The sequence below is a fragment of the Uranotaenia lowii genome, chromosome 1 (genome assembly GCF_029784155.1).
Source record: "Uranotaenia lowii strain MFRU-FL chromosome 1, ASM2978415v1, whole genome shotgun sequence".
Classification (NCBI taxonomy): Eukaryota; Metazoa; Arthropoda; class Insecta; order Diptera; family Culicidae; genus Uranotaenia; species Uranotaenia lowii.
In genome coordinates, this window is record NC_073691.1 from 151,577,805 (window position 1) to 151,605,231 (window position 27,427).

The 27,427-nt window shown below is 40.0% G+C and overlaps 3 protein-coding genes and 1 non-coding gene across 7 annotated transcripts; 1 reads left to right on the forward strand and 3 right to left on the reverse strand.

The window, feature by feature from the left end:
• Positions 1-1,440: 1,440 nt before the first annotated feature.
• On the reverse strand, positions 1,441-2,618 carry LOC129738923 (cathepsin B-like). The gene has a single exon (XM_055730252.1). It carries the CDS (start codon positions 2,466-2,468, stop codon positions 1,461-1,463), a length of 1,008 nt encoding a protein of 335 aa, XP_055586227.1. The 5' UTR covers positions 2,469-2,618; the 3' UTR covers positions 1,441-1,460.
• Positions 2,619-10,617: 7,999 nt separating this feature from the next.
• LOC129740512 (exportin-7) lies at positions 10,618-22,851 on the reverse strand. 4 transcript variants are annotated; one of them, XR_008736270.1, is made up of 13 exons: positions 22,344-22,851; positions 20,493-22,282; positions 18,874-19,018; positions 18,506-18,789; positions 18,252-18,442; positions 17,970-18,181; positions 17,758-17,896; positions 17,616-17,693; positions 16,227-16,449; positions 14,085-14,204; positions 13,916-14,009; positions 12,308-12,394; positions 10,618-12,119 (listed from the first exon to the last, which is right to left on the reverse strand). XR_008736270.1 is itself a non-coding variant. In XM_055732209.1 (12 exons), the coding sequence occupies exons 1-12, from the start codon at positions 22,344-22,346 to the stop codon at positions 12,105-12,107; spliced, it is 3,294 nt and encodes a 1,097-aa protein (XP_055588184.1). In that variant the 5' UTR covers positions 22,347-22,851; the 3' UTR covers positions 10,618-12,104. The 4 variants fall into 4 exon arrangements, 3 of the variants coding, with proteins under 3 accessions (XP_055588184.1, XP_055588185.1, XP_055588183.1); XM_055732209.1 differs by lacking the exon at positions 12,308-12,394; XM_055732210.1 differs by having other exon boundaries at positions 10,618-12,394.
• Positions 16,693-16,764, forward strand: Trnaq-cug (transfer RNA glutamine (anticodon CUG)). Its single transcript has one exon. It is a non-coding gene; the product is annotated as a tRNA-Gln (tRNA).
• Positions 22,852-23,809: 958 nt separating the features above from the next.
• Positions 23,810-25,406, reverse strand: LOC129738623 (UPF0415 protein C7orf25 homolog). Its single transcript, XM_055729867.1, has 2 exons — positions 25,112-25,406; positions 23,810-24,940 (listed from the first exon to the last, which is right to left on the reverse strand). The coding sequence occupies exons 1-2, from the start codon at positions 25,268-25,270 to the stop codon at positions 23,981-23,983; spliced, it is 1,119 nt and encodes a 372-aa protein (XP_055585842.1). The 5' UTR covers positions 25,271-25,406; the 3' UTR covers positions 23,810-23,980.
• Positions 25,407-27,427: the final 2,021 nt, after the last annotated feature.

A 27,427-nucleotide genomic window follows, 5' to 3' on the forward strand; every position in this document is an offset into this window, starting at 1 on the left:
ATGCATTGACCAAACTGGAAGCGCTGTTTGGTTGAGTTTTTTTTTCCAAGATAGCAAAGTTTCATAAACCAAAATGATAGAGCAGAAAAGTGAAATTATAATAATAACATGATTTTGTAAACAATTTTCTGTTTTGAAAAAAACAGATTTATTTAGGTGTTTAAAATTAAATCAAGAAATCAAGAAACACAAAGAACAAATTTGTTCGTTTCTGGCATAATTCGCGCATTTTGAGTGTTGATTTTCCAACGATTATAAAATTAGGCATCATAAAGGTATCATAATTTTGAATACAGAAAATCAGTTTTTTAAGTATTGAAATTTAAACTTAACTGAAAACAAACTTTGTTAATTTCTCTGTTATAGCAAAACTAGACATCGTTAAGGTATCATCGAATCGATTAGAAATTAACAATAAAAATCAATCTAAAGATTTTGGTTACACTAAACGCTTTTGGTACCTCGTTCAGCCAGCCTTTTCAAATGAGTTTTAAGGACACAACGATACCAATTTTGTTTTGTTTTGAAAGTGGCATCATTATGCCCTCAAAACTCGTTTAAAAACGTTGGCTAAACGAGGTATCATTGAGGTTTCATTTAAAACTACACTTGGCTTGATCGAGGTATCCTTATATGAAAAGTGAGACTCAAATTTTGATGTTGTACCACCTTTATTCGATAAAAGTGATACGATATTTCACTATCAAGACATGATAGCAAAGTTAAATATAATTTTGCAATAAAAGGCTGCTTGGATTACAAAACCAGATCAATATACAGATGGTATACGAAATCTGTCACAATTATAAAAAAATCTGGCTGTGTTGTGACTTACAGAGAAAAAAACTTGCTTATCAACTCTGTCATATTGTTCCTAACTTTTTTAAAATTTGCATTGAACGTAATTACTGTCATTTCATTTCTAAGATGTTCCGTTATTTGTGAAAATGTGAATTTGAAAATGACCCCACCGCCCCCTGAACCCTTCCAACGCCCCCCCAAATTTCATAGTTGTGCTCATCGCACCCCTAGAAGCTTTCAACGCCCCCAAGGAGGCAGTAGGGACCACTTTGAAAACCACTGACCTAAGAGCATTGTTGATGAGGCTTCAAAATGTTCGACCACCCGACCGGAGCACTCAAATGAACTATTAAAATTAGGTTAGGTAATTTTGTTTACCTTAGTAACTTTTGCATAATAATTCTAATCGAAATAAGGTCTAAGGATGAAATGTTTATCTTAAAAGATGCACCAAAAAACAATCAAGTTGTTATCAAACAAAACGTCTGCGCGTGGTCCGAAATTTTGCATGGAACCTTGTGTTAGGCCTAGGATCAATTTTAGTCTGCAGCGCGTTTAATTTTCAAAAGTCGACTGATTTGAGCCACTCTTACTGTATAACGGCAATAAAAAAAACGAGAAAACAGCCCGTGCGTTTTTATACATTTTTATTTTCATCTTTACGACAGCTTTGGCAGACCAGCAATAACAGTCTCCTCGATGCCCAAATGGTTGGACCCACGAAGAAATTTGAAATAACCATCCTCACCCCAGCCAGTACCATATGAGTTGGCGATCAACCAGTACGGAACACCATTCTCCCAGCCCCAGCCCAAAATCCGGATGGCATGTTTGCCCACTCGGTCGCCCTTCACGTGCTGATAGACGCCAGATTTGTAGAAATAGTAGTCCTGGAATACCTTGAATCCAGACTCCACAGGACCATTGGTCATGATCTCCCACTGGATCATTCGCTCGTCGTTAGGGACCTTGTAGGCCACTTCGCCATAGAATTTGTCTTTCTTGTACTTTCCGTCAAATTCCGAAATGCAGTGATGTACACATTTGGGACTTGTTTCCTTCGCGCAGTTCTTGAAAGGATAAGTACAAGGTTTGAATGGATAAGGCTTACAGCCATCGGTAGAATTAAATGGCGCTCCACTAACAACTCCAGCATCGACCCAGTACAGAAACGAAGATCCATCCAGAAATCCTCCATTACAGCCTTCACCACAATCGTGGCAGCATCCCATCAAATCTTCAGCGGCCAAATCCACATTGATGCGGCCTCCAGAATGAATGCACAACCGGTCCGACATCACACTTGTGGCTGCAACCGCCCAACAAGATCCGCAGGTGCCCTGATTTCGGATCATACGCAACGATTCACACTGGGGCCACTTCTCCCTGGCATCGAACCGTATCGGCAAATCCATGCTTGTCAACGATGCGTGATACCGTTTGGTTAGCAGACTGAAATCAGTCAAACTCTCGTGAATCCCTGGCAAACTCGCGAACGCACCGTACCGAATTCCAGCCTCAAACGAACTATCCGGGGTCCATGTTTTGGCCTTGGCCTGGACCTCCTGCAAAAACTGATCGTTGAAGGGATTGTCACCGTGGCGCTCAGCCGCTAGGCTTGAGGCAACGCAAAAAATCAATGCGAACCACTTTGTCGTGGCCAACATCCTGCTGCTGCTGCTACTTCCGATACGATAGTCCTGAACGCCTTACAGTAACTGATGCTACCCAATCGATATTTGTGCCTTGGGAATTATGATAACGATCATGCAGCAGCTGAAAGTTGCAGATCAGCACTATCATCATCATCCGTTTGTGTCAGAGGTAAGTGAACGTACCTTATTGATAAGAAATCCTCGAGGAAGCTCGGTCTAACAAAGTTAAAGAAAGTGTTGGAAATTGTTTTTTCTTGTATTAAGTAGGTCGAACCTAACTGAAATTTACCTAATGCCTTGACCCGGCTTGAAAAAGTTGAAGGGGAATGGAAGAAAATAATGAATGTGATTTGATTTGTCACTTGTAAGTAACACTAGAACCATGAAACGAGATTTTTTGAAGGCCGTATTCTTTGATACTCCCCTGTCAATTCAGAATCGTATTCAAGAGCTTGTCAATATCGTTACAGCTCAATCGCTCCTTTGCCAAACCAAACGTTGTTTCGTTACCTCTACAGGATGATATGACACCGATGAGGAATGATTGAAAGATGAAATTCCAGCCGGACTAGTTTCCTAAAACCTGATATATAATACACCGGGCAAGTGCGAACGGATTTCACCATAGTTCAACTTTCACATGTCCTAGAAAAATATGTATATCTTCAAAAACTATCAATTTCCCGTCGACAAGTTCCCGTTTTTGGAGTTTCTGTATGTGGTAGTTCCATTTCAACTTACAATCAATGTCTAGACCAAGATATGTGAAGTGATCAACTTTTTTGATTGATGTTTAGTTTATTATCAGTTCTTCATGCACTTCTACTGGTCTCCTGGGACAAAATCATGTACTTTGTTTTCGTCAAGTTCAATGACAACAGGTTTTCACCGAAATAACCTTTTAAGACTTCCATATCAGCCCGCATGTTGTTAATTATTATGGAGGGGTCATCATCAGTGTAGAACAACGAAGTGTCATCGGCAAATAAACATGGCTTTCCTATTAAATTTAGTTTGGGCAGATCGTTCGCATACGCAAAACAAAATAAACTGAGCCAGAACAAATTAGTATAGACGAAAGCAAGTTATTCGTAAGTTTGAAAACAAAAACTGTAATTTTAGTAATTATTTGTAATTTAAAATAAATTTTAGTGTCCACTGAAGAGGAGCGAATACCAGAGTAGCTCGAAACGTCTGGACAAATGGTATAAAAACGTTTTGAATTTGTAAAACTCGCCGAAAAACGTCGATAAAATTCAACAACAATACATCGCGGCGATTAACCAACATTCATACGCAAGAAAGAGAAGCGGTCCGAGATTACTTCCCTGTGGTACGCCAACTTTCAAAGATTGGATACTACTTCGTACTCCGTTGACGGACACAAATTGACTTCTACCAGTAAGAAAGCTCCTCATTAGCTCCAACGAGTTTTATCTGATCCTTAGCTTGCAAACACTAGCGAAAAGCTAATAAGTAGCTGTTGTTGTACTGGAACCTGCGCGGAATCTATATATGCAGTTGTACAAGATGCTTTGCCTTTGGAAAAAAATGATGATCCTAGATCCTAGCTAACATTTGTTCCAGAATTTTACTCAGGCAAATGAGATAGGTCGATAATTGTGAACATCAAATCTGGATCCTGCTTTGTGAATCGGCACAACTTCAGCTATTTTTAAACAATCTGGGAATTTACCTGTGTCGAGACTTTCGTTGATTATTTATTTTATTTTATTTACATAGTATTCCGTCTCACGACATAACTTGACGAACATAATTCCTAAAATTCACTCGGTTCATAGCAACCGTTCTCCAATTTCTCGGGCACCCCACGTTCGCCAGATCACGCTCCACTTGGTTTCACCACCTCGCTCGTTGCGCCCCCGCTCGTCTTGTTCCTACCGGATTCGTAGCGAACACCTGTTTTGCAGGACAGTCGTCCGGCATTCTCGCAACATGTCCCGCCCAGCGTATCCGGCCAGCCTTCACCACCTTCTGGATACTGGGTTCGCCGTAGAGTCGCGCGAGCTCGTGGTTCATCCTTCGCCTCCACACTCCGTTCTCCTGTACGCCGCCAAAGATGGTTCTCAACACTCGTCGCTCGAATACTCCGAGTGTACGCAGGTCCTCCTCGAGCAATATCCATGTCTCGTGCCCGTAGAGAACAACCGGTCTAATGAGCGTCATATACAGGTTACACTTCGTGCGAGGGCTAAGTCTTCTCGACCGCAGTTGCTTGTGGAGTCCATAGTAGGCACGACTTCCGCTGATAATTCGCCTCCGGATCTCACGGCTGGTGTCATTGTCTGCGGTCACCAGTGAGCCGAGATAGACAAAGTCTTCGACTATCTCCAGCTCGTCGCCATCGATCGTGACCTTGTTATTACTGGACAAGCGGGTTCGGTCGGTCTCGGATCCGCAGGCCAGCATGTACTTCGTCTTGGACGTATTAATCATCAACCCAATCCTTCCTGCTTCGCGTTTCAGTTTGCGGTAGATCTCCTCCACCGCCGCAGATGATCTGCCGACTATATCAATGTCATCGGCAAAGCAGATAAGTTGACTGGATCTGTTGAAAATCGTGCCCCGCATTTCGCCCACCGCTCGTCGAATAACACCTTCTAGCGCCACGTTGAACATCATGCAGGATAGACCATCACCTTGTCGAAGCCCCCTGCGCGATTCGAATGAACTCGACAATTCACCCGAAATCCGCACACAGCACTGCGTTCCATCCATCGTTGCCTTGATCAGTCTGATCAGCTTCCCGGAAAAGCCGTTCTCGTCCATGATTTTCCATAGCTCGTTACGGTCGATCGTGTCGTATGCGGCTTTGAAGTCGATGAATAGATGATGCGTAGGGACTTGGTGTTCACGGCATTTTTGGAGGATTTGCCGCAATGTGAATATCTGGTCCGTCGTAGACCGTCCCTCCATGAAGCCGGCCTGATGACTTCCCACGAATCTGTTTGCTTGTGGCGTTAGGCGGCGGAGTAGGATTCGGGACAACACTTTGTAGGCGGCATTGAGGACAGTGATCGCTCGGTAGTTCTCACAGTCCAATTTGTCGCCCTTCTTGTAGATGGGGCATATTACCCCCTCCTTCCATTCCTCCGGTAGCTGTTCTATGTCCCAGATCCGGATTATCAACCGATGTAGGCAATCGGCTAACCTGTCCGGGCCCATTTTGATGAGTTCAGCTGCGATGCCATCCTTCCCAGCCGACTTGTTTCTATTCAGCTGGCGAATGGCTTCCTTAACTTCACTCATCGTTAGGAGTTGGGAGTGGCTCCTCTTCGTTGTTGGCTACGCCGGCGATGTACCTTCCCCCACCGTCTTGATCTCCTGCATGTGCGCCGTTCAGGTGTTCATCGAAGTGCTGCTTCCACCTTTTGATCACCTCACGATTGTCCGTCAGGATACCCCCGTCCTTATCCCGGCACATTTCGGCTTGCGGCACGAAGCCTTTGCGGGATGCGTTGAGTTTCTGATAGAACTTTCGTGTTTCTTGGGAACGATGCAGCTGCTCCAGCTCCTGGAGCTCCTCCTCCTCCAGGCGGCGCTTTTTCTCCTGGAAAAGTCGGACTCGCTGCCTCTTCCGCTGTCGGTGATTTTCCACATTTCGACGGGTGCCTCTTTGCACTACTGCCGCCCGCGCGGCATTTTCTTCGTCCATCACCCTCCTACACTCCTCGTCGAACCAGTCGTTCCGTCGAGATCGCTCCACATAACCGATGACGTTCTCCGCCGCACTGTTGATGGCTGTTTTGATGGTATCCCAACAGTCCTCGAGAGGGGCTTCGTCAAGCTTTCATTGAATACATCTCGAATCAATTTGAGATAAATTGATAATGGTTTTTTATAAAGTACGCCGGTATTCCATCGGGTTCTACGCTTTTGTTAGCATAAAGATCTTTAATTTTCAAGATCACTTCTTGCTCGGTAGCCGGTTCCGTGAACTGCGTAGTTGGGCTAAGGTGCCGAATCGATTCGTTTTCTCTGGCTGCTGATACTAGAAGCGAGCAGGGGCCCTATGTTGCTGAAGAAATAGTTGAAGGTGTCGGCAACAGTTCTTTCGTGGCTTATGAGATTTCCGTTTACTAATAGTTTCAGAGCATCATGCTCTTCAACCTGATTACCAGATATGAAGTTTAAATATTTCCACGTATTTTTACTATTAGCGTTCGAATATCGGAATCCTTCGACGATTGGAGGCCTCGGATAAAGATCAGCGTCTTGAATTGATCCGATGTGATCCTGCTTAACTCGAAGTCCTCACAACGTTTGTTCACCGTTCCAGCATACGCCACGAAATCCTCCTCCGGCTGCTTAACAAGTTGAAAGCAATTGTACCTCTTGCTGAACAGAGAAATCCGGGTTCCAAAGAGCTGTTTTAGTTTCTCGACAGTTTCTTCGAAACTAAAATCCCTCGGATGTCTCGGCAGAACGAAGTTCAGGTACTTGTCGTGGACTATCACGTTCAAACCCTAAGCAGCAGCCGTACCTTGGCCGCATCGTCCAACTAGGCTCCATCTTGAAGAAAAAAGTCAAATGTAAGGAAATTTTCCGGATCGTAACAGAACTCTCGAATATTGGACGACAGAGACTCGATGACCAATTCGGGGTTGTTAGTTGGCTGGTTGGGGGCTGCTTGAGTGGTGAATCTTTCCATGACCGCCATTAACCACGCGTTCTGTTCCGCCATCTGCCAATTCTGATTCATGATCATTTTGAAAATGTCTTGCATTTGGTTGGAAATTCCTTTGGATGGATGGGACATCTTGTTAGGAATAGGCAAGGTTTCGTAGATTCTTCAATTACTCGTCGCCAATTGATAACTGTTCAAATAAGTCTGTACTATTTGACTAACAAACAAAGAATGATTTGATTTTCCCAATTTTCACATGACATAAATTTCCATGTTACTGCGATCAGGCTGTTAACACTTAGTGAGTACTTTAAAAAAATAAATAACTTATTCAAACACTAAATAGCAGTCTTGGCCGACTCGATGGATTCTGCGATGCTTTTCATAACTTTCAAGTTCATGTTTTTCAGGATAGTCTGAAGATCGGGAATCATCCCTTCGGATATAATAGTGTGTCACATACAGTACCGTTCATAATTGTATAGAAATTGGAAGCACGCGCACTGTCACTTCGACTTTGAACTTCCATAACTTTTTACTCTGATGATATTTTTTGATCAAATTTTAGACCGTTAATTTCATTTTTTCATTTCATCATTGCTTTTGCCAGGCATTTTTTGACTGATTTGTGGATGGAAACGATTATATTCTCATGAATCGTCCAAAATTCTATAGAAATCGCATTTTTAGGTTCATGCCTGAAAAATTGTACCTCGCGTAACTTTTGATCTCATCGATAAAACTTTTAAAAAACTTCAGATATGATAGCTAAACATTTCAACAATCACTCTGCAAAATTTCAACAAAAAACGTAGCGCAGTTATAGAGATATTACAGTTTGAAAGAGAAAAGTCCAAAAAGTCCGATTTTCGTAGAATGACTGTATCTCAAGCCACACAAACTCCAGAGAGCTCAAATTTTGTGATATAATAGTGTGATAGTTGATCTATCTAACGCAGAAAATTTGATCAAAAAATACCATCAGAGTCAAAAGTTATGGAAGTGAAGTTCAAAGTCGAAGTGACAGTGCGCGTGCTTTCAATTTCTATACAATTATGAACGGTACTGTATTTCTGCGTTGACCCTCGAACCTGCTGCAGGCGAATATAGGATGATCCGGTGTTGCTGAAGATTCTCCGCATTCGAATGTGTTCCACTCAATGATGTGAAACCCCTTCAAAGCCTCTTTTACGACAACTTTACAAAACAGTGGATCGTTTGTATCGATAACCGCTTCTCGAAAGAAATCGAATCGGAATGCATCTCTACTCAAAATTCAGCTTTGATGCCTTATTTCAGCTCGCTAGGTCTCTAGACGGCTGAGCATATCTAGAGTTTGTTTTGATTAGGTCGTATGAACCAACATAAACAAAATTGAGATTTTTACTGCAAACGATTGAAAAACATGTATTTTACGTTAGGTAAAAATTTGGTTTCATTTGATCAATAAATAAATTTTAGAACATGATTTGAATTTTAGACGTATAATGACTTTCTCATTTTTGAGTGCAATTTGGTTTTAACAACGTTTTGCGCAGCACTGGATTGCCGTGATGCAAAATGACGTATAAACAACAGTTCGTCGTGATTGTTTTTGCGACCTAATGTGTTTTGGCTGAAAATTCATTGCCAGGTGATGAAAACCTTATTTTTTCAAACAGAAATCAATCAAAAGAGTTGTTCTGCATCGTTGGAAAACAAATGTCTTCAACTCGCAGTTGGGTAAGTTAAATAAATGTTACTTCTATGTCTCAACTTATACTCAGCCTGTTATTTTTTGTTCATAAAGTAGCAGTCGACATATAGAAGCTTCGAACGAGTTCCTGCACTACTTGAGCGGTTATCAAAATCACAGGAAGTACCTAACCGATCATTTCCAGTAGAATTGAAACCTGGTACACAGTGCCTCGCAGCACAGGTGTGGCTCCTCACCAGGCTTGGCAAAACTCATCGTCATGAGGCGTGAAGCTGTGACTGTGAAGCCTCTTGGTCCGTCAAAATCAATTGACTGTTCCTTAACGACCAGTCACTTCGTTTGCCAGTCATTCAACCCCCAGTCGTTTGAAGCTGAAAAAATTTCATAGTCAGCATTTACCAATCGCATTCGAACGAGTCGTCGACCGAGCTGAAGACGAAAAAGAAACGCATTTATTATTATTGTTACTCCTGCCAGCAAGCCGAAGACGACCGAAGACGAAAAAGAAACGCATTTATTATTATTGTTGCTCCTGCCAGCAAGCTCGTTTTCAGTTTTTTATTGCTATTGTTGCTCTCTGCCAGCAAGTCGTTCAATTAGTTGTACCTGCCGTCAGAAGCCGATCGAAGTGTGATGAGATTTGCCAGTCACTCTCAGGAGAAATGTTGACCATGTGTAGGAGCTTCGCCAGTCGATGATGGAGAAATGTTGATTGTTGTCGTGCTTTATCCGTCAGGCGAAAAATGAGGCTCCGTCAATTGAGAACAGTGCCCGTCGTTTGATGAAACAAAACTAGTCGGGTCAAGCGTGACGGGCGAAATTTACCAACACTGCTCCTCACCATGACTTACTCCAATGTAACAGACTGGGACCAGGCCATCTCACCAATTTTGTAGTGCGCATATCACCCACGGGGCAAGACAACGATCCAAGGAGTTACACGTAAGTCCTCTTTCATTTCTATTTTTGCTAGATGCTTGACAAATTAGCACTTGCAGTTATTTCTCAAATTAACTATTACAAGCCAATAATCGAGTCAGGCCACAAAGAAATCCTCATGTTAGAATTTTTGTAGTCAAAGCATGTTAGCAGATATTAGCGAAGATTAGAACAAAACAAATCATGTTATAAGATAACATTTTTTAAAATTTCATAAATAAAAAATTTTTAATTGCAAAATGACGTTTACACCAAAAACGTAATGCAAAAGGTCGTTAGTACTTGTTTACCCGAAAATCTCAATTAAAGCCTGTATCGAGTTCATTGCCACATTTCTCATCTGTTTTTGTATCATGTATCAATTTTCCAGAAAATTCTGAGTCAAATATGAAATACCATAATTGAAAAAGTGTTACAAAACTTCAGCAGCGATTTTCTCGAAATAAGTCAGTTGGCTCATACGACTTAATCAAAACAAACTCTAGATATGGTTTTATTCTATTTGATACACTTGAGGTTAGGAAATAATGAGAAAAAAACATTGATAACACTCACCCACTTTTCCAGCAGCTTTCACCCTCTTTAAGTTGTGCGTCTGCTTTCCATGGTCATCAACAGACCTCCGGTGCGATGAAAGAATTCGATGATTATTAGGGGAGCGTGCATCATGGAATTAAAATGAACAGAGAAAAACACTATATTAGTATGATCTTTCATCAATATCTTGCATCACACTCAACTAATCCTAGCCACAGAAGGTAATAATTGACCAAACAAAAAACTGACCTTTGAACGTGACACATCATAAAACCTTCGTTTTTTATTCGAAAGGAATTTCGGATCATCGAAAAGGCTTATCGGTTTTTAAAAAATCTAATATCGATCATTTCTATTTTGCTCTGCCCGTCCTACCTATTCTGTACCCATTCTTTTTTTTCTACATGCAACGTTTCCTAAGATTAGTTCCTGCATTATTTCATCTGTTAGCCTGACCCGCGCAAAAAACGCGCGCGCATTGCTTCATGATAGACTTTAAAACAAGGACTGTTATCCCGCGGGGTTTGAATTTCAAGACATCATTTTGTATTTTGTAGGTTGCTAGCTTAAAAATTAAAATATATTTCAATCGATCTCTCCGCGCTCTCCGTTGTTTCACGTGTTATTTTAGCACAGCTCGATGTTTTTTTTTTTTTCATAGCTGTTTTTTATAGTTTTTTTGTGATTTTTTACCATTCGTTCTCGCACTCTAACAATTAGAATGATTTACCCTCGATCAATCCCTTCTCTTCATGTGCTTTTATGTATGAAACTTAGGTACACTGGGACGTATCCTTTCCCATTTATTTTTCTCGAATTCTTAGTTGTGTATCTGTCAATTCTCGCCTGTATCACTAGTGAATTTATTGACAGTTTATTTTTTTGTAATTTCTATTGACAGGGTTTGTAAAACTTTAAATGATGTATTTGAAAGGGCGAAGAATTTGTTGTTTGTTTGTTTTTCTAGGATATGGACACTCTCGTGTTATTCATCCCTTTTCCTACGTGGTAGAATTGCTGTTCAAGAAACAGGGTGCATGACGCATGTTCCGAATATTCTGAAACTTCAATTTAAATATCGAAGACGAAAGTTGTCAACGTTTTCAGGCATTTTTGTTTCGGAAACTAAAATAGAAAAAATAGTTTTAATTTCTACAACCCTTTGAAATACATCAGAACCTGTAAATTGAGAGGGTACGCTATCGCTCCTCACAGCAATCGTCATACAAATACATCAATTTTTCGGCTACCTCGTACTGAGCTGTCGATACGGCTGGACTGAGCTAAGCCTAAATTTTCTTACCATCTTACAGTTATAAGGGCGAACTAGCTTGTTCTGACTGTTGGCTTTGCAAACTCTAAATCCCTAGAACCACGCACAAAGTTTACTGGCCATGCAACATTGGGGTTGCAAAAGCATTTCTGTTAAATAGGTCTCTGCTAGAAAATCTGCATCGCGAGCTCTGTGTTAATGTTATGTTTTTCTAGTGTTTCAACAATGTGTGACGCAATGGCTTAAGTTTATCGGTACAAAACGTGTTTCAAACATCAACATTTAATTCGCTTGTTTTATTATTTTTTGTTTTTTTTTTTTCGTTACTCCAAAATCACTTTCTCGGATTCTTTAGTCTATAATCTAGCACTATTTCATATTCCGAAAGATAGCACTTCTCGCACAATTTAACTAAATTTTCTTATTTTTTGTTTCAATATATGTTCACATTATCATACACATTTTTTGGAATCTCGGTCGTCAGCGTCCTGTTGTTGTGTCGTCGTCGTCGTTTGGGTCCTCTTAACCAATTACTATTCTAATATTTGCATGTGCTTAAACGGAAAAGAACTGTGTGGTTGTGAATTGTTCCAGCAGCCGCCAGAGAGCGGGGAAAGACATAGAGAAAGAAAAAAACAAATGAAAATCGACAAGAAAAAATAAGCCAATGAAAGCGCGAGAGATGGAATTAATTCGAAAATTTGGCAAACCGAAATCAATCAACACTACTAAAAATGTACAAAATTCATAGAGGGTACTTTGTTTTCGTTGCAACACCAATGCATCAACAGGATCAGCAAGGACAGTCAAAACAAATGAATAAAATCGGGAGTAACTTAGTCAATCTGTAGGAAAAGAGGTAAAAACAAACGTAAGTGAAAATGGAAATGAAAATAGTAAGGGAGTTTAGTTGACGTATTTTGAATACTTGAAGGATGCCGTGCAGGATGAATTCTTGTGATGTAATAGGTAGCATGATATTTGTTTCGATGAAAATTTGGGGTAGCAAGAAATAGGACTAAAGTTTAACATTGGACAAGTTTTTCGATAGATAATTTTCGAACTCAATTTGTTTACAACATCTTGCTCAAGGATCTTTTGAATTGTGTCTTTTGAAAAGACTGTCGTGAGTACTTCTTCAACGTTAATTTTGTTTTGTTTCGATCTTCTAACATTTTAATCTTACTTGATTGGTTTTCAAATTCAACAGTTTTTCTTCAGGCGTTCAACGTCGGATAACTCTATTTATTTAGTGGAAAAAAAGACAACGTTGGATAATTTCGTGTAAGTAACCCTCATTTTTTTAATAGCTGGTCTTGCGAGTATGAAGTTAAAAAATCGCTATAATTTTTCGCCTTATCTCCTGCTTAATGAACTACTAGATGGTTATTAAACTCTGAAATGTTACAAGTGTGAGAAAGTCAGATTTTTTTCACTTAGTATACAATAAACAGTTTGAATTATTCAATCATGCGGCCTGCTCAAAACTATCAGCAATGTACAGAGGAGCTCATTGATACCAAGTTCGTTAAAACCTATTTTCATAGGCGTACTTCAAGAAATTTGCGGTTTTTTTTACTGTTTCTTCCGATCGTTCAACTTGCCAATTGTTCATAAAGTCCTTCACAAATAGGCGGCCAAATACAGTGGCTGTTCAGTAGTACACAACGGGCTGTTAGGGGAAGAAATAAACCAAGCAAATGAAGGGAAAATACGGGTGTAAATAAGTGAGCTGGTGGTTACAGATTGTTGTATTGTTAGAATGTCTCCTGACAGATGTGCAATTTTTAAAACTAAGTTATTTCTCTTCTAAACTAACAAAATATAAGAACAATCAACTTAAACGGAATGATAAACTTATGAAGGAACAAATAACATTTCTCGCGTTCGGTTACTTTTTGTAAAAAAATTCTGAACCAACTTTTCAAATCAATAAAAATATATTCGACATCACATTCACCCACTTAGTCATTCTTCTTTCATTCCGGACCTTATTGAGGTATCCGTTTGCGTCCAGCTCCATCACTCATACTGATGTTTTAGGTCTTTCTTAAATAAAAATTAATTTGTAGATTTCTGTTAAACGAAAATGTGCAAACTATACACAGAACGGACCTACACATGCAATAGTTTGTCAACACTCAGTACCACAGTGTCCGCATCGCTAATTTAAGATCCCTAACATTGATGCTTACTTAGCATTTGGGTCACCGTATGTTGTTGTTCTAGTTATAGTATTAGTAGTAGGAGAAGTAGTAGAAAGAGTATATATACAAAGGAGATCTTCTCTGTGTGGGTGTGTTTGTGTTGATGGGGGTTGATGTGCGTGTACGGATGGGTGATTGTAAAAGTAACTAGGAAACTACCATTTCATTCACCGGCGAGTTGTTCGACAGGTTGTTCGATGACTTCAGGGAATCGTTGAGCTCCCGCCGGAACGCTGACAGGTTTTGGGTGAATCTAAATTTAAAAAAAAAAATACGTCGAAATTGAGATATTTCTGTTGATTACTAAAAAACTATCAGAGTTATTTACCTATCACGGTTTTTGACGTGCAGATTTCGTTCGATGCCATCCATTAAGGCGTCAAACAGGCACGCCATCGACTGTTGCTTCTCGATAGCTTGAGAATGCACAATGTTTTCACGAAGTTGTCTGTAAAATATTGAAAAAAAAACGATCATATTTCATTAGGGTTTAGATTTTACAGTGGCATTATAACGCATGAGGATTTTACAACTATGATAAACATTATTGCTTTGTCAAGGTTGGTTTACGACTGAGTTTTAATCTTTAATTTTGATAATTTAACTACTATTAAGTCAATTTTTGTAATCGAAACGATTGTATTTTTTTTTATTACCATCTACTAGATCGTTTTAGCCATTTGTTGTAAGCTTCTTCAGTGGAAAACTGTATTTTTATTGAGAATTTAGTAACATTATCATTTTCTTACCTAGTTACAATAAACGCATTTTTTTACTTTAGGAAACGACGGAATCAAATAAGGTACACCGGGGTAAGTATGGACGATGGCTATTAAAACAACACAGTGCACTATTTTTTCAAACTTTTAATGCAGAATGTTAAATTTACTTGTAATTTATCCAATAACTGTAAAAGAGATACTATTCCGACAATAGCGGATGTTTACAGCGACTTTTTGTTAATTTTCTATTTGCAAGTTGATGTGCATCTTTTTCAATTATTGCAAACTTCTCGTAAAATAGTTGGCTCTTGGCGAAAAATTCTGCATTGAAACAATCCTTACATTCGAAACAACCAGTTAGGTAAAGAAACGGCGGTTAAAATGAAATAAGAGTTTATTCATTTACAAAAAACTAAAAAAAATCACCAAGGCAAACCCTACCTGGGGTAAGTGGGCTAAGGGGTATAAGGGACTACTTAATACAGACTTGATGATTACACATTTTTCCAATTTTCTCCTTAATCCAATTCAATTTAGCTATATTTAGCATTCGAATTTATTATGAATAGTTGGGTAAAGTACTTGTTTGTTCTGAAATAAGTCCTATATATTTTCGATAAAATCGAATCTCATATGTTGCAACATACATTACACACAATAATCATTAAAAGATGCTTAACTTATACCCGGTAAATTTGAATCGGCAGTGAGGTAACTCAAATCGCCAGAGGGATCGTAACGATCTCTCTGGCGATTTTGCATCATCACATCGTTAGAGAGGAACACACCATACGCGTGCCTTGGGTGAGTGCCACGAATTAAGCTAAGACACGCCCTCCAGAGAAACACACGAACACAATCCGAATCGTGTTTGTATGTTTCCCTCCGAGACGCGTGTTCGCCTGCCTGAGAAGTCGACAGCTACGATTGAAAGCACACACGAGACACGGGGACAAAATGCGACCACACCGTACGAGTGTACGATTCAAACTGATTTCGCATGTACGTATTCGTATTTGTTGCCTCTAGGTATCTCGGCAGGACAAACCGAATGAAAATATTTGCGTTCTTGGAGTGTCGCCGAAGTTAACCGTTTTATTCTAAGCTCGGTGACTCAACTCTCAATTTTTTGCATAGCTCTGTCGATTTCTGAGAGGACGCGCTTACTGGGTAGTACCATGAACTATTTTCAAAATTTTGGAAGGTTCGAGCAATAAAGTAACGTATTCAATCAAGAAAACACAAATTTATTGAAAATTTACTGAGAAATCAAATCTACCGTTCACACTTGCCCCGCTTTATGGGGTACCACCAGCTGCAGTCCATAAACATTTACGTGATAACTTTTCCCGCTCATCTCTTCGTAATTTTATCAAAACTATCTACTGCTGGTTATTTTAATGATTTTTTTAAAGTTGAACTATACGAAACACCGTCCACACTTATCCCGGTGTAGGTTAGCGTATTTTGTTTTATTTTAGTCTCTGTAGAAAAGGTCTTGCACATTATGGACGCCTTTAAGATTTTGGGGATTGATGCTTGCATCGTTTTTAAAAAAAGTCGATCCTTATTCCCAACGACATTTCCAAATTGCGCAAAATAAATGTCCTCTCTGGGGTAAAAGTTGAGAAAAAATATCTGCCCTGAGATTATGGCTACTAGTAAAATTTTTAAAATTTACATCCGGCGGACGTAACAATCTTTAATACCATCAACAGATAATTCTCTCCAAAAACGTATCCACTTACCTGAAATAGTCCTCGTACAGCAGGATCAGCCCTAGAAGCGGCCGGGACATCGACCACTGGTTTTTGCAGTCGTCGTACATCACGATGTTCAGCAGCGTCGACAGCAGATTCTGCAGTATCTCCGGATGCAGTTCCATCACTTTGAGGAACACGTTGTCCTCGGGCAGCACGCTCTGGCGCAGCTTTTTGTTCGGGAATGTCGAAACGAGCAGCATTTGTTTTTCTGCGTGTACGGTTACGGTGAGTTCCGGTGAGTACCAGCCGCGCGAGAGCCAGGTCGCGGATGAGTGATTATTGTGGGAAGAATGAGAATGGGAGAAAGGCGTTAGATTTGGTTATTCAGTTTCCATGCGTTCCTATGATGGTTATTTCATTCATGGGGAGAACCGAGCAAAGATAAACAGAAACTCAATACAAGTTTACGATCTCAACTGAAAGCTGCATTCGAAACCCAACACATCCAACGGGTTCTATGGTGTAATGGTTAGCACTTTGGACTCTGAATCCAACGATCCGAGTTCAAATCTCGGTAGAACCTAAAAATATTTTTTTCTTTTAAGTTTTTAAAAAGTAGCCCATTACAGCCCGTGGATCTCTATTTTCATAGTTCTGTGTTTTGTAACACTTGAAAGCCCAACTTATGTTTCAGTTTCTCCAAGGCCCGAGACCGAAAAAGTGAGTTTGTCTGCTGCCCTCGAACAATTCCAGTGTTTAATAATTTTACTTAAGTGAAATATCCAGTTATCGGAAGTCCTTTTTTAGTAATCCACATTTTTTCTTAAATATTTTGAGCTAAATATCAAAATGCAGATACATGATCGTCAAAATGTTGATATTTTTAATATTTTAAAGTGATATTCGAATCTTCCAATAAACGAGTTTGAAATGGCCTGAAGTCCATTGCGATTGTTTATTTTTGGGTTTGAGATTGAAAATTATTCGTAAATTGCATGCAAAACTGACAACTTATTTTCCATTTCCTTTGCACGGTAATATTTCATTGAAATATTCCAGAAAAGAGATACATAATGTAGATTACAGATTTCAAGAAATGTAATTAATTCACATTACTTTTTTTTCTTTTTTTTAGGGATGAATCAACCCAGAGGATGAAAATCCCGTATAAAAAAAATCACATTACTTTCGAAAGTTTGTACCGAGGCACACCTATCATTTTAGATACTTTTTCGCGAGGAGCAAAATAGTTGTTTTTCAACGTACCTCCATTTTTATATTTGGAGTAAAAAGCATGCATACAAGCTAAATCTTGACACTAGACTCAATTTGTTAAAATCAATCGAGTAATTGTTACAGTCATGCCTGTTAAAATTTTTAACACTCACTTTTTTCAACCATCGGTCTTAAAGTTTTATATAGTTTGAAGCTTACCTTTCAGTTGCAGTTGCTTGAAGATGTACGTCACAATGAAATCTAACGTTGAACAACATCCGGAACCCACTAGCACATCTGCAAAATACGAAACATATTCAGATACAATTGCTCAGCTCTGCCTCAACCATTATCTACCCACCTAAGGCATTCAACCCTTTGGATATACTTTCCAAAATATAAAGGAATATCGGAGGCTCTAGCGTCGATAGATATGTGATGTGGTCTTGCGCTAGACAGTCGATGAGAACATAGTACGCTTGGGATAGCTTGGGGTGAACCTGCAAGGAAGCGAAGCATGATTAGAACCCCTTTGCTTCAACAGTAACCCACGAAGGCCGGATCCACACTCACCAGAATGTCCTCGTGGGACATCGACAGTATCAGTTTGGCCGTCATGTTGAGGACATTTTCTAGTGCGTCATCGCCGTACAGTTTGAATACCCCGAAGTTCACGTAGTTCCCGCCGAGGATGGCTTTCAACATCTGGAAACACACCGCGTAACCCTTTAACTTCATCGGATAGATCTGCTCCTTTGGTACCTCCAGTGATAGGATACGTTCGCCTGCAACCGAAATTTGTGAAATTGGTACTCTTCAATTGTTACTGAGAAAAGGAAATTCAAAAATGCTCACCGTAGCAGCAAATGAGTTTTGAGGTCTCCCTGAACAACAGAATACCGTTGGGACTAGAAACGTCGAACTGTAATCGTTGGGATCGATTGTAAACCAGCTCGGTAAAAAGTTTTAGAACCGGAGTTGTTACGGTTGGATCATGTGCCCACAGCTCCACGGCTTTAATAAGGATCGGTGAGTAGTCCGGATAGCTGTGGAATTAAACAAAAAATGAGCATATTTTTAAATAAAATTCCTTCTTTGAGAATACTTACATCCAGTCAAACAGCATCATGTAGGGATTCTTGGCGTTAAAGGCATACGTCAAACCACGCAAATCTCGAGACAATCCGATCAGCTCCTTGCGGGCTTCCTCACTAGGGAAGTTCATCATGACCATATTCTCGATGGTATTGGTCAGCGGCATCATGAAGGTGTTGAACCGGTCCACATCCTCGGACAAATCTACCATCAACAGCCGGCCCAGGCAGGTGTAAAACATGCTGCGGCAGCGTGATGCACTCACCGAACCGGTACCGAGGAAAGAAAAGTGTTCACGCTGCCCGGGGGAAAAACATTTCAAAGAGGTAGAAGGATTAAACAAACTGTAAGAAGTTTTCGAAAGTTTCAACAGCTAACTTACCGTATGATTGTTCAGCATAAACTGAATTTCATCCAGCTTGATGAGGCGACGAATCGAGCAGAAAGTCAACGTGAGATCGTTCAACAGGGTAAGTGTTTTCCGGATGATTTGCTCGGAGTGGCCAAAATATTTGAGATTGGTTATGCTGAAAGGAGAAAAAGATTTTAGATACCGATATTTAATGGAAATGAAGCTTTGAAACTCTAGCTTAGCTTTAAACCTCTTATGATTTCGAAACGAATCATTAGTTCCTCAAACTAGAATAACCGTACCAGTCAAAATGTTGGTCAGCTATATTTTCCTATCACAACAGAATTATCTATCTCCAAATTAAGTATCAATTTTTTGTTTTTTAATTTCTCCAACACAGCCAAGAGCCTTCGATTAACTAAATGTAAATAGAAAACGATCACTAATCACTAATCACTAATCGTACTTCCACAGCCAGAACTTATGTCTGAGTCCCAAAGAATAATAAAAGCGAGTTATTATTCTTCTTATCTTTGTTCATGTTTTCGATTATTTTAACATAAAAATATTAAAATGATCAAAAACATAAAATGGTTGGGCCTACCATGGAGCAGAGAACGCAGAGACATCTGGAACACAGGAACAGAAGAAACGTGGACCACCAGTACCATACGTTTCAAATTGTACAAAGAAATCACAAAACTTAAGAACCTTATAATTTTTGTAATTAACAATAATAATTTAAAAACTCTATGATTTGTTATTTTTGTTCAACTGCTTTGGATTTCAGTGTACAATCATTTCTGGTCATCGACCAAGGTTAAAGCGCCTTTACTCGCTCTTGAAAATAAAAATAAGAATCGAAAAATATTAATAAAACATAAAACCTTTGAGATCTGCTTAGATCTCGAAAGGTTTTTCAAAAATGTTACCCTTAAAATAGTAATAATGGGGGGGATGATCTGATACAGCGAAAAAGAAAAACTTTCCAGGTGCACTTATGCGATCCAGGTTCTGTGTTCAGATAGATAGAGAAAGGAACATTTACAAAGCAGATCTATTTGACAAACGGGATTGGCAAGCAATTAAAATTAATAAATTATGGTGTTAAAGCATAAGACACTAAATGTAAATAGAAAACGATTTCTTAAAAACTCAACATGCCAACCCCTTTGTCCTCATTTTTTCAAAACTTTTCGCAACTCATCACTAAAATGGGTAAAATAGGGGACATGCCTAAGTATTTCCAACGTTTGGACCTTATTATAACTTATGAATTTTACACGATTTATAAATTTAACTCTTTTTTTAACCAATATTTCTATTTGAAATGAAGAAAACTGAAGAATAAACAATTGAATGCACTTATAAACATTTTTTGAAGAATTTGATAGCTAGTATACAGGATTTTTTCTGATGCCTATTTAAAAATCAAAATATGTGACGGTTTCCTAAAAACTTATTGAAATACTCAATCGATAAAATACAAGCAATCATCAATTTTGCGGAAATAAGGTGATCCTATGCACGCAAGGAGATATTTTTACCATTTTTTTACTAAAAGTTTCTATGATAAGTTACCAAATCCTTCCACAAACATTTAGACTGGCAAAAATTAGGATGGTTCTAAGAAAGAAGCTTCAACTTACATTTTCCTACTGATCACCGTCAACAGGGTGGTCTCGTCGTTAACGCCCAGCACTTCGCTCAGCCTCTTGAACATTTTCAGCTTCTGCAGATGCTCGTTGATGTAAACTTTGCGGACGTGCTCCAGGAAGCACATGATCGCAAACTCGAGCTTCTCGCAGCCACACTGGGCCAGCCGGGAGTCGGTCAGCGCCATCAGTTGCAGCACCCGGATGATCATGTCCCCATCGAGCAGATCATGGTCGTCGTGGGTGTAGCTAATTCGGCCGCTGATAGCCGCCCCAATGATGTACACCAGCCACGTTAGCTGCCCCTCGCATATTTGCGCATCCAGCTGGTGATGGCTGGTGGCTCCTGGTTGCGAAAGGATTTCTTGATAGCGACCGGCCGTTTGGTCGAACAGTTGAATCAGAAGGGCACACGTTTTTTCGTACTCGCAACGACCGATGGTGGAAAATTGCTCCAGCTGTTGTTGAACCATACTGGTATCGTCGAGAGGATCTTCGAGGCCTTCACGCAGAATCACCGGAACGGATTCCAGCTTGGAGGTGACAAATGCCTTGATTACTTCCGGTGTGTAGGTGTCGAGGAAATGCGGCTCGGTAGATTTAACGTAGGGTAAGGAGGCGATTAGACGCTGCCACAGGGAAAGCAGATAGTGAACGCTGTTGGGGGCGAATTGCCACATTTGGAGGGATTGTACGGTGAACTTTGCTATGAGTTGAATAGCCTCCGGATAGTTTTCGACGGTGACTAGTTCGCCGAGCTGAAAGTTGGATTTCAGCCGTGCCAAAAGACGACAGAACTCGTGATAGTTTTCCGGATCGCTAAGTCCGTGGGAGGTTTTCAGGATATCGGTAGCGCCTTCCACTAGTTTGGCAAGAAACTTGATTCTTTCGTTATTGTTGAAGATCGATCGTCGAATAGAGGTGATTTGAACGAGGCACGCTAGCGCCAACGAGGATAAACGTACCGGAAGAACGTGATACAGACTGAAGAATAGTTTGACCGAATCCGACTCCAAGAAAGCCGGCCGCCAGTTCGTCGGGATGTGAACTGTGGACATATCGTCCACGGAATCATCAGCTGAGGTTCCGACAAAATCAAAGCTCAAACAGTTCCGAGCCAGGTTTAGCAAGTGTGTAAAAAGTCCGTGCTGAGCCTCGTCCATGTAGCTAGTATTTTTGCAACAGTTGTCCTTGGCCTGACTCAGCAGAGTACACGACAGGATGAATATATCGTACAGCTGTGTGTCCCTGTATAGACAAGCTATCTTACGGTGCTTGGTAAATGTCAAGCTACAGGCCGTTTCTGCCAGCGTATTCATTTCAACGGTCAATTGAGATAGAATCTGTACCCCAATCATACAGTGCTCCACCGAGCCTCCCAGGAATTCTTTCACATCCTGTACGATGTTCCGGAATACATATTCATCTTCATACAAATCCACCCAACAAAGTTTGGTTATTTTCACCAGCAGAGCAATGAGTGCCTGAATTACGAAACCTTGTAGGCTGGGATGTGTAGCCAAATAGTTTAGAACGTAGTTCCGGATGTCAACCCGTTGCTGCAGACTGAGAGCCTGAATGTTTTTCGATACCAGCTTTGTTAATGTTGTCGCAGCCAACAGTTGAGAGTAAGAAGAATTACTTCTTTCCAAGAGTTGCTGGCACTTGGATAACGCATCAGGGTCTTCCTGGAACAGGTACAAGGCTTTTTCCGCTTCCGCCCTTGCTTGCGAGTCCTGCGATTCGTAGAATTGCTTACAAAGCAATTCCAATTGTTGAACATCCTGCCGAAGGGAACAATATTCATCAACTATGAGCCAAATAAATGCAATTTACGTTACTTACCATCGTATCAAATGTCACTCTATCAAATTAAAACAGGGTAAACAATGACCAACAAATGCTAAATCTTTACAGGAAAAATGCTCAAAGTCAACCGAGTTCACTTAAAACATCACTTTGATAGACAAAAAATCTACAGCAAAATCCTTGGATATCGCATCTAGTCCCAAAGATACAAGAAACTACGCGTACGACTGATCAGCTTCCCACAATTCCACAAAAGAAAAAACCTCAAAATTCTTCGAGCCGGAATCAAATTCACAACCCACAAACCAAAACACTCGTAAAAAAAACTGTCCCCCAGTTTTCCTGGTGCCCACAACCTAAATGCACTCCACGCGTCCGTCTTCGAATTCCGAACTTTCGTTCCGACGGAAGTAAGCGTTCAGAAAATGGTTTTCTCCATCAAATTCGCCGCACACGCAAATCACTTTATACTTTTTTCACGCTCGCTGCCAATGACTGACTTTTGCTGATGGCTGCTTGGATGTTTCTTGTTTATGGTCGCTGTTTTCTTTTTTCTCCGACCGATCGAGGGCCAAAAGCGCGAGTTGCGGTTTCTTTGCGCGACTGTCACAGTTCAACCGCCCACCGTTCTACGCCCACCATGGCCAATTGCGCCCACTACTAGTGCAAGGTATGTTGTAGGGAGAGGTATGCCTAGTCCGGAAACGAAACCTGACCGAAATTGGAACCTAAAAAGATTCCACAGTTATGTTTTTTTGAAATATTTTGCCCATCCAGAGAAAAGAATTCAAAATATAGCAACTCTCCCAAAAGAAGAAGAGCTCTTGGTTAAGGTCTACTGCGAGACGTCAATACTGAAAAACTAAACTTTAAACTGAAGGAAATGTTTAGAAAACTTTCATTTGTCACCAACGAACAAAATGGAACCAAGAATAAGTTTAATAACTGCAAATGTTTTGTTTCGATATGTGATGTCTTAAACAAATAAAATTGGGACATATTAAAATATTGTGTGATGATATAAGATCGACATGGTACGTGGTAGAAATGTTTATTTTTTAACTTGAACTCAACCAAACTTAACTTGAAATCAACCAAACAAGAAACCACACTGTTCCAAACCCCCTATACAGGAAAATCAACTTATATGGGCAACATTCAAATAGTTCTTCTTTCTCGAAAAAATAACCCAGTGTAGCTCCTAACTTCAGCAAATCATTGTACTAAATGGATTTTTAAGCATTCGAGAACCTACAGTGTTTTCTGCATTCTTTTCAGGCGCGATTTCAAACATAATATAGGTAGTTATACCACTGATCATAGTCATACTCTTATAGCAAAAATAGTTTATATCTACTATCTTTGCTTATAGTCAACAGTCTTTATGAAAAAAAAAATTAAAATAAAACAGTCTAGATCTTCGGCACTAAGAGCGCTGAACCAAAAAGTAGGTTAACAATTGATGGCTTTCACAATTTACAAAATCTTGTCAAATGCAGTAATGGATGCTGACCACATTGTTTTGAATATATTAATGAACACTTCTGTTTCCAATTCCGGGTGCGTTGATCACAACATGTTGCATGACGAAATTCCTGCCGACACGGAGGCAGTTACCTATATTAGTAACTACTGTCAAATTTCGAAACTCAAATTCCTTCCCCCCTAAACACTCATTCCTCGAGCAATCTGGCAGATTTTTCCTTCTCTTCGGTAAGGGCCCGTGCGTCGTGCAGAAACACGGGCACCTCCAATCCCTGCATCCGGGCAGCCCGGACGAAGCCCTCATTGGAAGTAACGGTCAAAGCCTGGTGAGTCAACCCGAAGGCAAATATTTGCAAACTTCGTGGTTTGATCTTACCTCCCACCCGAATGAGCTGCAGCTCCTGGGGCAAAGGGACGTCCGGCAGAATTCGGACCTGCTGGAACAACTGTTCGGCCCGGGACTTCTCTTTCGCCCCGCCCAGGATCGATAGGATTTCGTTGAACGAGTTGAAGGCCGTTTCGCAGCATATTAGTTCCTTGTCGTGGAACAGATCGTCGAGCAGTGGTTTGATGGGTTTTTCGCGTTCCCAGCGGGCCTGCTCGGTTAGCAGTGGTTCGACGTATTGCCAATGGGCCGATCCGTTGGTCATGGCGCTAACGTACGCTATCAGCGTGGTTATATCAAGATTGAGTTTCGTTAAGGTAGCTGTTTCCGTTTTAGGAAGCGGTTGAGAGGTTTGTTGAACCAATACTGTAACTCCCAGTTGTTCAAGTTCGGCTACCAGTTCCTGGTCTAGTTTACCGGTAAACCGAAAGACCACCCTCGGTATTTGGAACATGTGTGGATTGGATTCGGCTGCTTCCACGTATTCTTCGGCCTGTTCTAAGATGCTTTTGGACCCGTAACTCGTTCTGCCGTGAACTGCATCGCTCAGTGACTTGGGATTACGGGCAATGACCTTGATCCATGTTGCACCACTGTCAGCCACAATATCTACCCGGAGCTTGGATTCTCGGTCCTCTAGAGGCAGTGGATAATCGACATGAGTAACATTTTCGCAACTCAGCAAACACTGCACCAGGCAGGCAAAATGTGTTAAATTGCTACAAAGTATGTGGTTGATGGAAATCGTTTTGTTCGCTTGCACCTAAAAACATTGGTTTTAAAATTATTTATGCACACTCAACAAGAAAGTTAATGAGACTCAACTGTCCCTTTTGGAATTTATCCAGATGTTCGGGAAGTTCAAGGTCGATTATTAACATGGACTCAGGTCAATGTAATCGAGTAATCAAGAGCAATGTTTATCGTCCCTTACCTTATTGAGAAACTTGAGCTCCTGGCTGATTTTTCGTGAAATTTTCCGCACTCCATCGACCGTATCCAGATTGGCCAAGTCTTTGAGCAGCTTCTCGCCAAGATCGATTTTCTCCTGGGCCAAACTGGACAGTTCCCCCGGGCTGTATGTGTTCTCCATGATTTTGATTTGTGCAATTTATATATATGCCACTTCTCGCTGACGAGCCGACCAAAATTCGGAAGTGATGATTTTGTTTGTTATATTTTCGAATCAGCAGCAGTAAACAAGGAAGTAGCTCGTGAGTTCCAAGAATGCAACTCCCCTCCCATCTACCATTTCTCCCGCATCCACAACAACTGCTGGTGCTAACGTTTAAAATGAGAACCCATCCATAAAGCAGGGCGTGTACAGCTTCGGGTGTGTTCTTATACCATTACACGGAATCGTCCATCTTGTGACAGGCAATCGTAATCGTAGGCATAGTAGGCGAACAATTCGCTGTCCAAAAGCGCTCCGTCTCCACCCCCCACCAGTGAGAAACTTTTGGTATCCCTAGCCTACTTTTCCTCAATATGCAACCACCCGTAGCTGTAGGCACGCTGCCATAAAGTAACGAACAGGGGTGCCAAGATGGTATTATTTTAATCCCAATTTCCAGAAAAAGATAAAAGGAACGTTCGGAAAATGGACCGTTAGCAATCGAAGGTCGAGTGGACGATCGGTAAAATAAAACGGTTCAGTTTAACGTTTTATTGTTTTCATCAGTTTATTCAAATGAATTTGTCACTATACTTCAAAGGTTTGATTCTTTTACCCTTCCACAAAAACACGATCGCGGTTTTGCGGTTGCATTATGTTCCATCTGTATTTGCATAGTTTGTTTTGTTTTTTTATTATGGTATATCTACATAATATAGTATTCGAATACCTAGTTTCACCTTTCTTGTATTATCGGATTTTTTTTTAAAAGTAACGGCTTTACATTCCTTCCTCATTTCGCTATGGTTTGAAGGTTTTTCTTGTTTCATTTATACAGCTCACTCAGTTTCCAAACTAAATGCAAACCTTGCCATTTTGGCTTTCATCGAAACAACCATATCTGTACCAACACGTGAAAAGGATGTATCTCCATATATGGCGAATCGAGAAAAACGCGTTTGAAGAAAATACAACCTATTTGAAATCGCTAATTAAAAATCACTTGAAATGTTTGCATTTTATAAAAGTCAAACGATGTTTAGAAGCATCCCCTATATGTTAGAATAAAGGAATATCATTTTTTTATGAAAAAACAACGCGCTATCGTAGATAGAACCTAGCTCACGTATTATTTTATCTCCCGTGTTTATACACCCTTTGCTATTTTCTCATTTCTAGCTTTAGTTTTAAGCTCGCGTTCATTTGTAACTATGTTTTTATGTTGAATAAAGTGTCAAATCTTTACCAACATATAAAAAGCATCTATCTCCATATATGGCGTATCAAGAAAAACGCGTTTATAAAAATACAACCTATTTTAAATCCCTAATTAAAAATCACTTCAAATTTTTGGTTTTCATGGTAGACAAACGATTTTTAAGAAGCATCCCATGTTAGAATAAAGGAATATAAATTTTCATGAAAAAAACAACGCACTTTTGTAGATAGAACCCAGCTCACGTAATATTTTGTCTAACCTGTTTATACACCCTTTGCTATTTTCTTATTTTTAGCTTTAGTTATAAGCTCGCATTCATTTGCAACTATGTTTTTATGTTGAATAAAGAGTCAAATTGATTATTTTGAGTTTGTTTGCGGAGTAGTAGCGAAAAATTGTTTCGGAGTAAAGGATGTATATCCATGTAATGGCAGTTTTGGTTTTGGAATGTTTATAGATCCTTTACTCAAATTGAGTTTTCAATGTAACGGAATATTATTTTCTCAAAGGGGTTTTACCGTTAAGTAGAGCAACTGTTGGCCTATCATGAGGTACCGAAAATGGTTTTTGTTTACTTTTGGAGATAGATCCTTTTCACGTGTTGGTACAGATATGTCTATGATAAATTTTCTTACGATTTCGCACGTACATATCTCTTAAGTTTTTATTCTTTCATTTCACTGTTAAAAAATATACCGAAACGAAATACATATATTTTTCTCTCTACTTTCTAGAATTCAATCCACTTCTTGTCCAAGGAAACGTATAGAACTATTAAAGCACCGGTGGATTGAATTTACGTTGAATAAACTCTTGTTTTAAAACAAATAACAACACGTGTAGGGGATCGAGGGTAAATTCATTCGACTAACAATTCCACGAAATTTATTCCTTATTGTTTTTTGGAATTTTAGTTT

What these genes read in the sequence shown, in the direction of transcription:
- LOC129738623 (XM_055729867.1), bottom strand. Translation starts at nt 25,270, where the DNA reads ATGGAGAACACATACAGCCCGGGGGAACTGTCCAGTTTGGCCCAGGAG. An exon ending in AGCTCAAGTTTCTCAATAAG is followed by an intron (nt 24,941 to 25,111) that starts GTAAGGGACGAT and finishes CAATGTTTTTAG; the next exon opens with GTGCAAGCGAACAAAACGAT.
- LOC129740512 (XM_055732208.1), bottom strand. An exon ending in TTATGCTGAACAATCATACG is followed by an intron (nt 18,790 to 18,873) that starts GTAAGTTAGCTG and finishes TCCCCCGGGCAG; the next exon opens with CGTGAACACTTTTCTTTCCT. An exon ending in CAAGCAACTGCAACTGAAAG is followed by an intron (nt 16,450 to 17,615) that starts GTAAGCTTCAAA and finishes CCGTACACGCAG; the next exon opens with AAAAACAAATGCTGCTCGTT.
- LOC129738923 (XM_055730252.1), bottom strand. Translation starts at nt 2,468, where the DNA reads ATGTTGGCCACGACAAAGTGGTTCGCATTGATTTTTTGCGTTGCCTCA.